Raw genomic sequence first — 15,415 nt, forward strand, 5'->3', positions numbered from 1 at the left:
GAATTGGCCGAAACACCAGCTTAGATCATCTCCTTGCTGAATCACCCTCGGTACCGTGTGTGAATACGCAAAGGCCAACCATATGCTTCACTGCCTCTTCCTCTGCTGTCTAACATTAAGCTGTATCCTTGACAGATGGTACAGCTGCACTTAACGTGACTGCATTATTTCATCATGTACAGTATTAACTGCAGAATGACTCTGTGACAAAGCTTTTTATCTTTAGGAATCATACAAATGAGTGTCTCTGAGAAGCACCACAAAGACCTGGGAATATTCCATGCAGCACTCTTACTGAAATTTTACGCATTTTAAAATCATACACATCTAATACACAAAAGCAAGTAGTTTCATCATCTGAGTTTCTTTAAGGTGTCTTTAAACAGCATCCAAAGAATGCACAGTTGGCAAAAAAACACTCATGTGATGCACTGAGTTGGACTGAACAGGACTGTTTAAGGCTTAGACAACCTGTTCTCACTTGTGATTGAACTATACCAAAACACAAACACTGAAACACTGCAGTCTGCATTTGTACAATATTATACTCATTATTTCATCGTACTCTCAATTCTCGTGCTTTGTTCCCTCCAGTCTGGTAGGATGAACTGGAAACATTTTCAGCAGTAGTTGGTGGCTTCTTCTACTTGTTTCCAATGGGTTTGAATAGTTTTACACACTGCTTGCACAAAAAAGAAGCATCCTCCATTTTTTGGAGGAGCACTCTGAGCATTTAAAAGTTTGAAAATGTACATATTTGAGCTCAAAAATGCTGGAAAAATAGAAAAATTTGATCTTATAGACAATTATGAGAATAACATTAAAACATTTCCAGGCATTTCCACCGCAAGAACTTTCACGGGGGACTAAGAGTGCCTTACTTATCTGTTATTTCTTATTGTTAATTATGTGTGACATACAACAACATGATAAAACCTGGACCTCACCAATGGTCCATTTATCTGTGTCTTTATTCTATTTATTAAGGCTACTATTACCAGCCGATGTTTACGCAGCAAACATTTTACCTGGTCTTCTTCAAAATGTCGGTTGCCTGTGCTGCATTAGCGCATGTGTTCGACTACTCATTGCACACTTACGTACATCACTCAAAGCTCCTCTTGTGCTGGGTGAGTGCCTATTCTGAAGAAGATCGACGACTTGCTCCCAATTCTTGCAGCGTGGACATAATAAAAATCTTAGAACTATGAACTACTTTAACCCTAAAAAAGTCCCTGCTTGGGGGGTAGTATGACGTACAAGACAAGACAACAAGACAATGTGCCGAAGGACCCTTTTAGTTTATTGCTCGGGAATAAAAGTAGTGGGCACTTTGGATGGAAATGCGGCTTAAGTGATCCTTTTTATACCTTTTAATGTGGTCGCCAAGCAACAGTAAGATACCTTTAATTGCCAAAAATACGTCATTGTGATTGGGTCCATTGACTCAATAGTCTCATCTATGTGACGCAAGCTTCGGCATTCAGTATTGCTACAGATGTAAATGATGAATGACTGACACTGACTTCTGGATGTTCAGATCCTTTTATGTATAGTGTCTGGTAGGTTGTGTACTTCATGTAACCCTACCTCCACGATAGATGCCTCTTATTCCATTTGTTCTGAGGAGTCAGGCCTCGTTTCCTGCGGCCCATCGTCACCTCTGCCTCAGCAACATCTGGCAGAGAACATCTGGGTGTTTTCATTAGACCCAGAGTGGCTTGGTCTGAAGAGGAGAGGAGAGGTAATCGCTGTTTATCATTGTGTAACAGACTAATGTAGATACATTAATTAAACATAATTAGTATAGCACAGTAAATGTGGCTTTATTCCTTTAGTTTTATGGCAGCTGGCAGACAAAGATATTTAACACAAGAATGCAGATTATGTTCAACATGAACACATCATGTAAAGAATGCACAAAAGTGGAAGACAAGCACCACTATGGTTCAACATCTGTTTGCAAATGACTGTTTCAGTAGCTGTAACTCACACTGTATGTTCTCATATGCATACATATGTGTGGCCGTTTAGACCATAAATCATGCACACTCTGTACGATACTCTCTTACATGCACAATCACACTCTCTCACACACTACTGTTTGGGCCATAAATTATACTTGCTCACACACACTCACCATTACGCTCTCTTAAAGCCCTTCACACACAATATAATGCTGTCTACAATCCACGGTCGTGTACGTGAGATGGAGTAGTGGTGTGTAGGATAGAGAATGATGCTGTTTGAAGAAGAAAATTGTGATATGTGTATGCATGTGTGTGTGTGTGCGTGTATGTGTGCGTGCATGTGCAAGGCTGACAAACTGTACTGTATGTGTGAGAAATGATGTGTACAGTACGTGAGGGCAAATAATAGAAGGTATACAAATCAATAAACCGTTATTCTGCTGTGCACCACTATTATCAATCACATATATGTAGTAGACAGCAAATCGTCTGTACAATTCAATACAAAAAGCTCTCTAATGTTCAGTGGTTGTTGCGTCAGGATGGTTCTGATTCAACACAGTGGCAGTTTCTAAAGCCATAATTTGTGTTTTTGTTGGTTGGATTGTATTATATTGCATTACTTTGTTGGGCATGCCTTGTATTTTCTTATTTTTTCTGTAGTCACAAAGTAAACACAAACATAGTGACTCCGTCCATCCAAGTACGGACTCCCTCACATAATCCTCCCTTTTCACCATAAAGAACTGCAGCCACATACCGAAGACTCCGGTCTCCTTCAGCCCCCCGAACTTCTGCATGGCTTTGATGGCCTTGGTCAGGGCCTCCTTGGTCTGAAGCTGACCAGTCACTGGGTCAGGGGGCGGGAGGTAGCCAAACTTACTCAGCCAGTCCTGGAGGGGAAACAGAAGACACGTGAGTTCTAGAGCCATCCAAAGCATTTCAAGGACTCCAAGTATCCCAAAGCTGCTCAAAAGGTCTGCCACCTGTTCATGTTTATCGTCTGCGAGCACTGTGTGTCTCTACATATAAACCCAGGTTCTGTGAGAGCTGTAAGACTGAATGCCACGGCTTGTATGCATACTTCCTAAACAACCATGAAATTAACCATTAAAAAGATATTTTTTTCACAGCAGATAGTTCAACATGCCAAAAAAGAAAAAGGCGAAGCACAGGTCCAACAATTAACATGAAAAATGGCTGCATTCCATTTAGGTGATCTAGCTCCAGGACCCTGGTGTTATGCATTTTGGCTCACTGCTCATGGTTTACTGGGACACTTACACAGAACACAGCCATAATTCACATGCTGTGTGCTGTGAATATTGTACAGAAATCATCACACACTGCTGTGACAAATGAAAACACTGGATTAGATATTGTGCTATTATAAACCTAAATTAATCATGCAAGTGGCCAAGACAAAAAATACACCATGTTTAATTTAACGAATTGATATTCTGAATTCTTAATAGGGCATCAGCAAAAAAGAAGAAAAAAAAGGAAGGTAGGGGGTGGAGGAAGGAGAAATGGTCTGCCTGTGATCTCCATAGGTCTGTTACACAGCAGACATTTTAACTTGTTATAGTGAGAAAAGCACAGGTGTTACTAATTACATTAACAATGGCTCCATTCTGTTCTAGTGTCCCAGTAAGATCATTAATTCCATTGTTTACACATGTGCTATTCCTTCTCTGACGTGCCAAAATATCTTGTAACAAAGACCCTATTCATCAGCTTCCTGCCCATGTTTCCAGCATATCACTGCTGGATTGGCTTCATAACGTAGGTGAGTGGTGCTGAGGAGTCTTTCCTTTGGTTGCTCACGCAGTTTAAGACATTTCATTTGTATTCAGGTTGCGTCTGTTTGACAGCGAGAACTATTCGTTTGCTGAAAGATTAATTTTCATTTTGAGTCAATCCATACGTCCCTCACACACCCAAATTCACCCTTGTCTTTGCTGTAACTCAATCTAAATGTTCCTCTTTGTGTCATGCTTTCTGTCTTGCTGTCTCCCTTTTTTGTTGTCTCTTGTCCTCTCTGTCCTCCATCCCCACGCCTCCATTATCTGCTAGCCGGTCTGACAAGTGCTTTCAGTGTGTTTTTGATCAGCGCTCATCACAGATGAGTGACACATATCGAAAGCAGGGCGACTGTTCTCTATTGACGACACTGAGAAAATTCCATTCACTAAATAATTGACTTTAGTTCTTACAAAGCTGCCTGTGGACTGATATTTGCCCCCTCAACCATGCAGCAGATGGGGAAAGTTTGCAGAATACAGATGACCCGAGACTCATCCGGGATGATGAGGAAGAAAAGCTATTCTTTTTTGGTGGTGTATAGGAAGCAGAGGGAAAGGGATATGTGTGTGAATAACAACTCAGACAAGAAGAAGGTTTTTATTTTTTTCAAAAAAGAAAATGCAAACATGTACCTGGATTTCTCTCTCTGTCTTTTTTTTTTTTTTTTTTTTCTTTCTGTAACTTGAAGCCCTTTAAACTGTGGTGAAAAGTGTCTTCTTACAACAGCAAATACAAGGCATGGAAAAGGAAATCAGGGTAAAATCTTGTTCAAACTAAAAAATGAATCCAATACCATAAATGGTATTGACTAAATATGTCAGTACCCACTAATAGACTAAAAGACATACCATATCTCTTATATCGACAAAATAACTACGCCCAGTGTTTATACACGCTATCTTTTATTTTAATGTCCTGGTAAATGTCAGGGCAGCCCTCCTCTTTTCATTTACTAATAAAGCTGGAGTAACTGTCTCTGTGATGGTGTTTTTTTTAGCATCTGCGCTCACGCCAGGTAGTTGGAACCCGGCTTAGATATAAAAGGTGGTTGAGGGCAGGTTTATGACTGAGGCGTGCTTTAAGTATATGATCACATATCCTGCAGTTAAAAGGTTAGAAACATGAGGGGGGAATTAAGAAAATTAATGGCGGGAAAACAAAATGTGGTCATTGTACAAAAACTGGAAAGCTAAAAATAAACATCTGGTTTAGAAGTCTGATACAGCTGACATGTAGTAGAAGTGTGGTCTGGGTCAAAGACATTGGGATTCTGGTGCAGTTTATGCTGAGCTGGAGGTTATAGCTAAGCACTTTAAGGTTCAAAAGTCACCCACCCCACTTTTCAGTGACTGAATGATATGTCAGCATACTGAATGCTTTTTTCCTTGTCAGTCACAGTTCAGGGTCATTTCAGTCGCTATGGATTCACCACACTTGGATCCAGTCCCATGGATAGTTGTGCTTCACCACCCTGCTACTGCCAAATAGAAATTGCATGTGGCGCAGAAAAGAAAGAAACATGGATGTACAGCAGGATTATCCAGAAAAGTGAATGTGCTGCACACCAATGCAAAATGAAGAAAATAGAAATACCATGTATACAACCACACAAGGCTTGTCTTGTCTTGTTTGGCTTGTTGAAACTAAGAGAGCTGTTTTAAAACAGCAACAGGTTAGGCAATATGTGCTATACCTTTCAAAAACAGAGGCATTTCAGAGTGGTTTACATAAGGCACAGAAACACATGACAACATTTATGGACATACAAAATGGGAAAGCTACCAGTAAGTAAAAATAAAATAAAACACACAGTGCAGTCCCTGCATTCAAATTAAAGAGCACTGCTGCTTTCCCATAAAAAGACAATAGAGTCTGGATAATGGCTGGACTTTGGGTGATCCACTGCTGAGTGGGATCTGACTGGGTGTAATTCATCCGACAATTGAAAGGCAGTTTATTGTTAGATATGCACATATTGGGGCGGCTGTGGCTCAGGTGGTCGGTAATCAGAATCAGGTTGATGGTTCAACGCCTGGCTCCTCCAGTCTGCATGCAGAAGTACCCTTTGGCAAGACTCTGAACCCTGATGGTGGTCCCATCATTGTGTGAACGTGTGAGTGAACAGATGGATGTGGCCAAGCGCCTTGAGTGGCCAGTAGACTAGAAAAAACACTATATAAATGCAGTAAATTTACTATTAGTACTGTATATAGTTTACTTCATATATAGGCTGTATCTAAAACAACTGAGAGGCATGTTCAGTAAAGTGTGCAGGATGTAACAAGTCACATTGCAACAGCTTGTGTAAACCACTGTGAGTGCACTGCTGATGCTCAGAACAAATGTTCAGTAGTAAAATGCAAGCGACTCCAGGCCACATTTGATTACAATAGATTCCAAGCGAATAAGACGAAAAGAGAAAGGTGTTGCGAAGCGAGGGCAAACATCTCACTCTCATGCGGAGAGAGAAAACACTGTATATGATGAGGGGGCTGACGCAGATGGCTGAGACTACAGTCTTCTTTAATCATGCATTATTAAGACAGGCAGACACATAAAAAGATGTCTGACACTCCAGTATTCCCATATTCTTGTACTTCAAATGAGAAGAATGTATTCAGTAAACATACTCTGCCAAAGCCTGCTGCCTTTTTACTGAGCCTTTTCTAAACAATCAAACCTCTCTTTGTAGCACGCCGATGTGTTTCAGTTGCTCTGCTGCGGTCGGCACAAAAGTTTTCTGCTTGTTTCTTGTCCAAGTTGTAGAGCAGAACTAAAGAACGACTCATTCGACAAACAAGCAGACAACTTAGAGTGCATGTGTCACGTCTTTTCAAAAGGCTGCATGAGAGAAATGTAGAGGTAAGCAGAGAAGTAATTGTCCTTGACACATTATTACAGGGTACAAGAAATATAGAAAACTCCGGTTCTTACTTCTAACTGCCTCTTGTGTTTTATTTGTTTCATTAAGCAGACAAAAGCTAATTTAGGAAAACACATTATTTCAAGATAGTAGCATCGTAACAATGCTTTTTGATTTGTTTCAGAGGTAAAAGTACATTTTGATTTTGGGGTGGTTTACATTCACTTCAGGATGGTTAAATAGTGTGTTGGGACGGTTCCAGGACGGTGGTGAAAAGCCACTGCGGAAACCAGCACAACCTTTATTTAACAATGCGGGAAATTAGGGGGTGGAGGTTGAGAAAAAAATAAAAGTCTGGCAGTGAATGTTAAAAACTTTGTCATTGAACATAATCCGAAGTTTTGCAGAGTCATCTGAAATCAGCGCTCCGTCTGCTGATAGGCTTGTTTATTAGAAGGTGGTGGACACAGAGCAAGGTTGTTGTTCCGTGCTGTCAAGAATCCCAAACTCCGCCATTCATCTGACTGTCAGGGCTGCCTGCCGCTCAGAAAGGTGACTGTACAGCAACTGTGACTGACTGCAGGTGTCAGCGTGTAGGAACGAGCGAGTGAGCGTGTGAAAGCAAAATACAGTCAGAACAGACGCACGGCGGGTAGAAAAAGGTGAGCAGACATGGGGGGAAAAGACGGAGAAAGACTGAGGGAGATGATCTCTGATAAAAGGGGCTTCTTGAGTCGTAAGATCCACTCATCCTCAAGGGAGCCTTCTGTTGTAGAGCCTTGTAAACATCAAACCAAAACACTGACTATGATTTCACACACCACAAGAGAGAGAAGGAGTGTGTAAATGTGAGTCACGCATGAGCTGCATGAATAACATCGACCAAAAAGAAGAAGAAGAAGAAGAAGAAGAAGAAGAAGAAGAAGAAAAACACACAGATGCACAAACTAACACACAAAGTGTCTCCCATGATTCCTATTGGCCTCATTCCACCTGAGCGTCCGGAAAATAGATATATGGCCTTTCAGAGCGCGTAGGACAGCAGGTCAGTGTGTGACAGGTAGTTCCACTTCCTGGTGTGTGTTTCAATACCAACTTTTATGGAGACTTTAATCAATAAAAGGGGAGTGTTTGCGGCCAGAGTCTATCGTCAGTCTGGTTTAATAAGTTCCTGTGGGCACTTGACTACTTTTTTTCCAGTGTAAAAACGTGCTTCCTATTGAAGTGGCACGAATTCAAGCTGACTGCAACTTTTTAACAGCTACTTTTCAAGGCAACAAAGCGAGTATTTGCACTGAAAAGACAGATTTAAGGGTTTAGGTTTCATACTGAAAATGCAGATTCACAATATGTTTAATACAGAGCACTCTAAAACTCATTAAGCAAAAATGACTGAAAACTGAGACAGTGTTTAAGTTTATAAGAAGGTGATTTCATGGTTCATTCGGGAGTTTGAAAAACAAATTCATTTGAGGGAGTTTAATGATGAAAGTGCTGGCAGAATAATAGGTATTGATCAATAAGGTTAAAGCCTCAGCATTTGCTCTGCATGCACCAATAAAGACTGGCTTCTTTGGGAGGAGTGAAAAGAGTCTTGAGCAGCACGGAGCAGCTAATCATCTTAACAGGATGTTTTAATCAACTGATGGACTCCTTGACATAAGTACAAGGGGTCATCATGCAAAAAGGGTAGTGGGACAGGCCGTCGGAGGCACACAGTGTGAGTTGAGTGATATCCTCAAATCAACAAATGAGGAAAAATGCACTTTCTTCACGTACACTAACATGAATCCAACAAATTGCTCACTTTTCAGCAACATGGATGACATTCTCGGCCAGTCTGTTGTCCACCACTGTGGCCCAGATTGAAATATTAAAACAGCTGCTGGATGAAATTTTGTACACCAATATTCCCCAGAGTTTGATTCCTACTGACTTTGGTGATGTTCCCTCTGGTGCCACCACATGCTTCCCAGTTGTGGTTTTGAGGGAAATGTCTTTACGACTATTGGATGGATTGCCACAACATTTTGTAAACATGTTCATGCCCCCTTGAGGACGAACTGTAGGAACTCTGGTGATCCCTCATCTCATCTAGCTCTCTCTTGTCCACCCCCCCCCCCCCACCCCCCCTCCTGGCTGACTCAGTGTTGCTCCTGCACATCCTGGCATGAGGTCAGTAAATGAACATGACTGGCAACAGTCTCCTACAAAACAGAGAAACAGGGGAAAGAGGAAAGTAACAGCGTGTGAAAAGGGGTAGATTGAAGAGAAAAGAGCAGCGAGTTAGCCAGGTGAGGGACAGAAACGTAAAGCTAAGCTTGTCAGCTGGTTGTTATCACTCGCAGGTCCAGAAGTCAGATGGGGAAAAGGGAGAGTTGATCTCAGGCGAGAACAAAGAGTGTCGGGATGGATGTGACTCGGCCCACAGACATATATCTTGTACTGGATAAGTGCAAAGAATATGTGAATTGGTTGAATTTACATAAATATAACAATAATAGGCATGTGTTGAAAATAATCAGAATTATTTTACCAACTAAATTTTTTTTTTTAACCTTTACAATGTTGTTTATTTGGAGGATAAAGCATTCTATATTAAAAGAATTTGGTTGTAACTCTGTAGTCTGTATTTCTTGTGCGATGCGTGTTGAAAGTGCAGCTGCCTGACATATTGCTGCTTTTTTTCCCGGGGATTTCTATCTGCCTCTTAATGAGACACTTTGATCTCCCCCAGTTGTTTTAATTTACAAATCAAGCAGTTTGGAAGAACAGCAGCAGCAGCAGCAGCGTAAAGATGAAAGAATGTGGACTACATAAATACACAAAAATCAACGTATTAAACAACAATATTTCACGATTTTACACGTTCAAAAAGGAAGACATTGTGATTACTTTTAATATAGAAAAGTAAACAGAACAGAATTTCTTTTCCCTGGGCTCACCGTATCCGTTCTTTTATGTCTCTTCTTCTCTTCTACAGAAGTTCTTTCCAAATCTCCCATTTGCATTCATCATTATATTTGCACCTTTATGTGCAAACATGTGCAACACATCAAACAACTTAGTTCTCAGATTAGTGAGACAGTTATGCAACGATAGGCAGAATTCAAAAGGATTAGTGAAAGCAGCGAACGTAAACAGTTTAAACAAATGCAGCAAAGAACTTACTGATAAAGATAATGATTATGTAACATCATTATATTTCCCATCACTCTGCGCACTGTTCACTGCTTCACTAAGCTGGCACACTTTCAGTTACACACTGATCACAGGGAGCTGCACAGCAAACTGAGCACGAAGGCGCATACTGTACAAACACAGAATCCCTTACAGGTTAGTTTACGGCCACACGGCATGGACTAGCTTATTTATCATGCCTGCATTTTTAGTATTAGTGCTACTGTCTTGTGGGTAAACGAACACAGCATGTACACTCACAAAGAGAAATGTGTTATTAAACCACGTGAAAAGGCAAAAGTGCTGATTTTTGCTCCAAACATTTAGACGGGGAGGGGGGTGACATTGCTAAAATACGGAGGTAACGGCTCATGTTTGTAGACAGTCTCCTCTGGAGAACATTCAGGGTGTCACGTTCAGTTGTTCAAATGAGAAGTGCTGCAAACACCGGAGAAGTTCAAAATCTGGCTCCGTCTGCCGACATGCAGTGGCTGTGAAAGTCTGATCATTGAGTTTGGAAAACTAGAGAAATCGTCAAGCCCAGCCCCAGGAATACACTGATGCACCTTAACATTAACCCCCGTAAACACATACAGAGTATACTGCACTGTGATAAGGACTGAATCAAACCAAGACCAGTATGATCTGTCAAAACCCAAAACTTTACAGAAAATCTCATGTTCAAATGGAAAAAAAGCTGTTACACACTTGCTATATTCATGTTTAGACAACCGCACGTTTATGAATTAAAACATTTACGTGTCTGTCTTTGTATTTGACTTGATTGACTTTATTTGACACCCTGATGAAAACTTGCAATAATAAAGGCTTTTTATTATACAGTGGACTCAGAGAGCCTTGGATTCTTCTTTGTGGATTGCAAGAAAAAAAAAATAGGGGTCAAAAGATGATTATCAGGATGCAGTAAAAAAAAAATAACTTTGTTTGTTTTTACTGTGAAATAGTGGAAAGTTTCACCTCTTCTAGCCTCAAAAACACTATTCAAATGAAACAGTGCGAGTAGGGAACATCACTAGGCATTATGTAACCTGTGACAGGGGGCTGTGAAAGGGTATTGTATTGCTTAAAAGTGGAAAGCCAGAAAGGTTAGGAGCCACTGCATTTGGGCATAGTTTGCCACACAAGTTATCTACTTAGAAACACTGCTGGAACTAATGTAGTGATCAGTCCAGGTCTCAGCTAAACATCCAAGAAAACGCAAAGCAGCAAGGAAGTCATGAGCGTGTGTAATACATTTCTGAAGTCTGTGATACAGCTCCAGAGTACTCTGTTCCAGTAAACAACAAATCCAGTTTGTATTTTACTCACGGTTCTTTATAATACGAGTTGAAAATCAATCTGCACGAAATTCTCAGTTCTGTTGTGCTATAATTTAATAGTTCTCACATACACATGCACACAGCCTCTATGCTTCCCAGCCTCTCTCATACAGCACTCGTACAAATTGTCAGTGGGTATTATTAAATCGCCCGAGCTTTTCTTTGTTCTATTTCATGCCACATTATCTGTGAAATAAAATTTGTTTGCTCTGAAATGCTGAGCCCTGGTCACTGTAATCCCGTTATACAGTAAGGACTACAGCAGGTAAACGGCCGGAAGACATTTCGTGTTCTGTTTCATTCCTCCGTCTCTTCCTCCGCTCCCCCTTTTTGTTTTCTGTCGCCGTTTTCTCATTTTCGTTTTATCCTGAGTGACACTACACCTTAAAGATAGAGGAAAGAAAAGGAGTGTCTGTGGACGCTGAGAGACTCAGAGAGGCGCCTATAAACAGCCACTAAACAGAGCATTCTGTATTCAACTCAACTGCGTTCTCTCATCCTCCTGCTACAGATTAAAGTCATTCCAGCATCATACGACACATCCTGCCAGATGGGGTGAGCCCTCTTCCTGATTCCCCAAAAGGTCAAAGTTCACCCTGCCATCCCTTCAGCCTCTGCATAAAGCTCAATCTGTTTCATCCTCCCTCCGTTTGACAAAAACTCCCACTGTTCTTCCCCAACGAACAGCTGCCGAGTCCCATCAACCTCCGCCTTTCTGACAAGAAATGAGTCACCGGGACACGTCTAACCCCGCGAGCCTCGCCGTCTCTCAAAGTCCGATGAAGTAGCAGTGGCCACTTTGGTGTTTATATTGTTGGTTATTGCCTCGGGAACAAGGGCAGACCTCTAAGGTTATGAAGCAGAAAAGTGCTAATACAAAGCAGACAGAAGAGTCTTCATCAAATGCATCCACGGCTCTTTCATACTGACACAGTATATAAGATAACACAGGAAATGCTCTAAAGCTCCAAATGTGGATTTAAAAAGTTTTGGAAATCAATCACTCGACTAATTCCACGCAGCAAAGGGTAGGAATAACCCTTAAGAGCAGCTCTCAAGTGATCAGATGATTTATCACATGTGTGCTCAGAGAAGAAGAGCCAGTCGGATGAGGATTTAACCAACATCTGTCCCGTTTTTCTTTCTTTAAAAAAAAAAACCTTACAACCTTTCAGTGGTTATTCTGCAAAAGCACTCAGGATTTTGAGGGCTTTTTTTTTATTATTTGTAAGAACTTTCGAACATCTCTGGGAGCAATTAAAAGGTGCCCTGTGAAGAACTTCAGCTATGTTTACATTCAGTGCTGCTTGTCAAAACACATTGTGTGTATTCTCGGGGTCATGCAAACGTGCATTTACAAAGCTGATTTTTTAAGCATTTCAAATAATGGTTTGTTTACATCAGTTTGCTTGTTAGCTGTGTTCTTCCTCGCTGCAATTGTTGGTGCCACGTTTGTTCACGTGTCATTGGGAGCAACTGTCAAGCAGTGTAGTAACAAGGAAGCAATGACTGATTGGTTTGGGATGAGCTTGGGTTAAAATGATTTAAAGAAACCGGCCTGCGGAAACAAGAAGAAAGCCAAATGGAGCAAAACTGAAGGAAAAGTTTGCTGCTCGCTAAAGAGATACACCAGCAAGAAAAAAAAGTAAAGTATAAAAAGGGGAATCTAGTACCACAGTGACAGCGCAGACCAGAAAAGATGCAGTGAAAGCAAACAAAATCAGTTCCTGTCATTTGCATTCCTGACAAATGCGAGAAAGTGGTGCAACATCCTTTATCCAAAGCGCATTTAGAGCCAACAGTTTGCAAGAAAGCAGCAGCTGTAACTGAAAAACTAAAACCAGACTTTTCAGAATGAAAAATATTGCTTCAGAGGATGTCTGGCTCATCATTATGAATGCTATAATTGCAGTCGATCCAAACTACGTTTCACAAGGTGTGTGCTCGTCTCTGCCTACAGAAAATTAAACAATTTTTCTAGCAGTTGATAAACATAGGCCCAGATCTATAGACTGAATATGATTTGGTTTTATTCCAAGATGGCACACCGAAGTTCTGTGTGTGTTCAAGAAATTACCCAGTCTCACAGATTGATTGTTGTCTTCAAAACAAAAACAAAAAAATCCTCCTAGTCCACCAAAAAGTCTATTATAAAAAATCCAGCCCCATTCTGTGTCACATCACACAACATCTCTGCGCTCAGCCAAGGAGATTTCTCCAAACCGCTTCCCTCCATAACACCCAGGGAGCGCACGCAATAGCTGCCGCGATGCTATCATTCTCCAAAGCAGTCGGAGCAGCTTTTCATTTTATATCACCAGCTTATTCTGAGAAGTCGTTTACTCAAAGCATTACACTGGGATAATATAACAGACAGGCAATGACAGCTTGTGTGTTTGACTAAGGAGCTCATAAAAACTGAAAGCAACGGCGGGCTTTTAGAGCAAACACCATTTCCCGACGAAGTGAAGGATTTTGTCTCACCTGTGCAAACAGAGGAGGCGAAAGAAACAGGGTTTGAGAAATAGTGGGATCGAGAAATTGCAGGTGATATGCTGGGGATGGTTGCACAGCCTTAGAAACATGTTTGATCACATCACAACATTGCTGTCAGATTGCCAGGCAGTAAAAAGTGAGAATTAAACTGAGCCTTGATATCACTTGTTTTCTGTGACGCTTTCCTCTCACCTGTTGTGTCACTTCTCACAAACAAACAGGTCTTCCTTGTTTTCGTCCTGGGAGCCAGACTCTCTAGTCAACGACTAGACTTTCCACCAAATGGAGAGCCAGGCCACACCTGTGATTTAACACCCTGCATGACTGGTCTGATCTACCACATGGATCTTCAAGGCTGAAGAGGAATAAAGATAATTTCTCTCTCAGCACTGACAAAAACTAATGAGAACATCACTGACTGTAAATAGACAGTCACCCATACTCCAGCTAATCATCATGTGCAGTGGAAATGACCACCTCCAAACTTAAAAGTGCAACATTGGCAGCAGGAAAATGAGGTATTGAGCATGCTTTGTTATCTTAAAGAGTGATTTAAAATCACAGCTTTTTTTTTAGCTTTGATAATGTGACGTGTTTCCGAGTAACATGGAAAATGGGAGTGCTGTATGATCGCAAACAGAGGGCATGAATTAGCAAGCTATGAGTCTTTGTTCAGACAGCAGGCAAATCAGATTTGTTTCTCAACTCAGATATTTCAGACAGACATCACCAACCTGTCTGCATGAGTTGCTGTAGTAACGACACAAGCATCAGTAGCAACTTCGGCTTGTGACGCTTTCCATGTGGGAAGCATGCGAGATGGAGATCCATCATCTTGCCCTCCAACAAAACTCCCCTCCATACCAGACAGCTCTGCTAGTAGCAGTAGGGATTCTGCTCAGCGGCTCTGGATTTCGACGTCATGTCTGAAATTTGATTTGAGTGGTAAGAGCATCTGGACTGAGGCGCATCTGTTGAAATATGAGTTTAATTTTCGCATTTCTAACCACCTCCAAATGTGGCTTGGATACGATTTGCAAAAATCTTGTCTCATGTGTTTTTTGCTGTCAGACTGTCTAATCAATTCAGATACAATCTGGATGTGGCAAAAGAGGATTTAGGCTGGCAGTCCAAACAAGGACCACTGTAAGGTGACAATTCACTTCAACTCATGATTGACACGCAATTTGGTACAAACAGTCATGGACTCCAGATCCTCTTATTGAGATCAACATCTCAATGCAGCTACTCACTGAGATGTTGATAAGACACAATCACACACATCTTTGAAAATGTCCAAAATTTAAAGTTTCAATCCATCCAGTTGGATGAGAGTCCATTGTAATTCATTCTCTTTGTATGCTAAAAAATACTGGAAGGCAGTCTTGACAGGTTCAGTATTTTTTTGAGGTGGAAAAAAAGGTTAGCCAGTCCAGGGATCTGGTTGATAAAATGAGTTGTGATGTTCTGAGGCACTTTTTCTAAACAACAAGATTGTGTGTAGTTCTTTTCTTGTTGCTAGTAAGGATCAGCCTGTAGTACACAGTGTGTACTAGAGTGCAACACACAGTGTATCTTCTGTACCGACGGGTGAAATATGCTGATAGTCAAGCACTGGCATGGTGGTCGAGTGCAGTGGCTTTCTTTTTGTGGTGTTACCCTGCCATTACCATAAATTTGCAACACACATTCATTCACTCGGGAACACAAAACAACCTGGACAATGTTTTTTTTTTTTTTTTTTTTTTTTTGTATTCCCC

At 41.1% G+C, this 15,415-nt stretch overlaps 1 protein-coding gene across 1 annotated transcript in view; it reads right to left on the reverse strand.

Moving 5' to 3' along the window:
* LOC121623137 (matrix metalloproteinase-17-like) overlaps positions 1–15,415 on the reverse strand; it is a 75,952-nt gene that overhangs the window by 33,932 nt on the left and 26,605 nt on the right. Inside the window, exons 2-3 of the mRNA XM_041960314.1 lie at positions 2,731–2,863; positions 1,591–1,726 (exon numbers count right to left, since the gene is read on the reverse strand). Of these exons, the coding sequence (XP_041816248.1) occupies positions 1,591–1,726; positions 2,731–2,863 (269 nt within the window). The remainder of the gene's footprint in view (positions 1–1,590; positions 1,727–2,730; positions 2,864–15,415) is intronic.

Source organism: Chelmon rostratus, chromosome 19 (assembly GCF_017976325.1).
Source record: "Chelmon rostratus isolate fCheRos1 chromosome 19, fCheRos1.pri, whole genome shotgun sequence".
Lineage (NCBI taxonomy): Eukaryota > Metazoa > Chordata > Actinopteri > Chaetodontiformes > Chaetodontidae > Chelmon > Chelmon rostratus.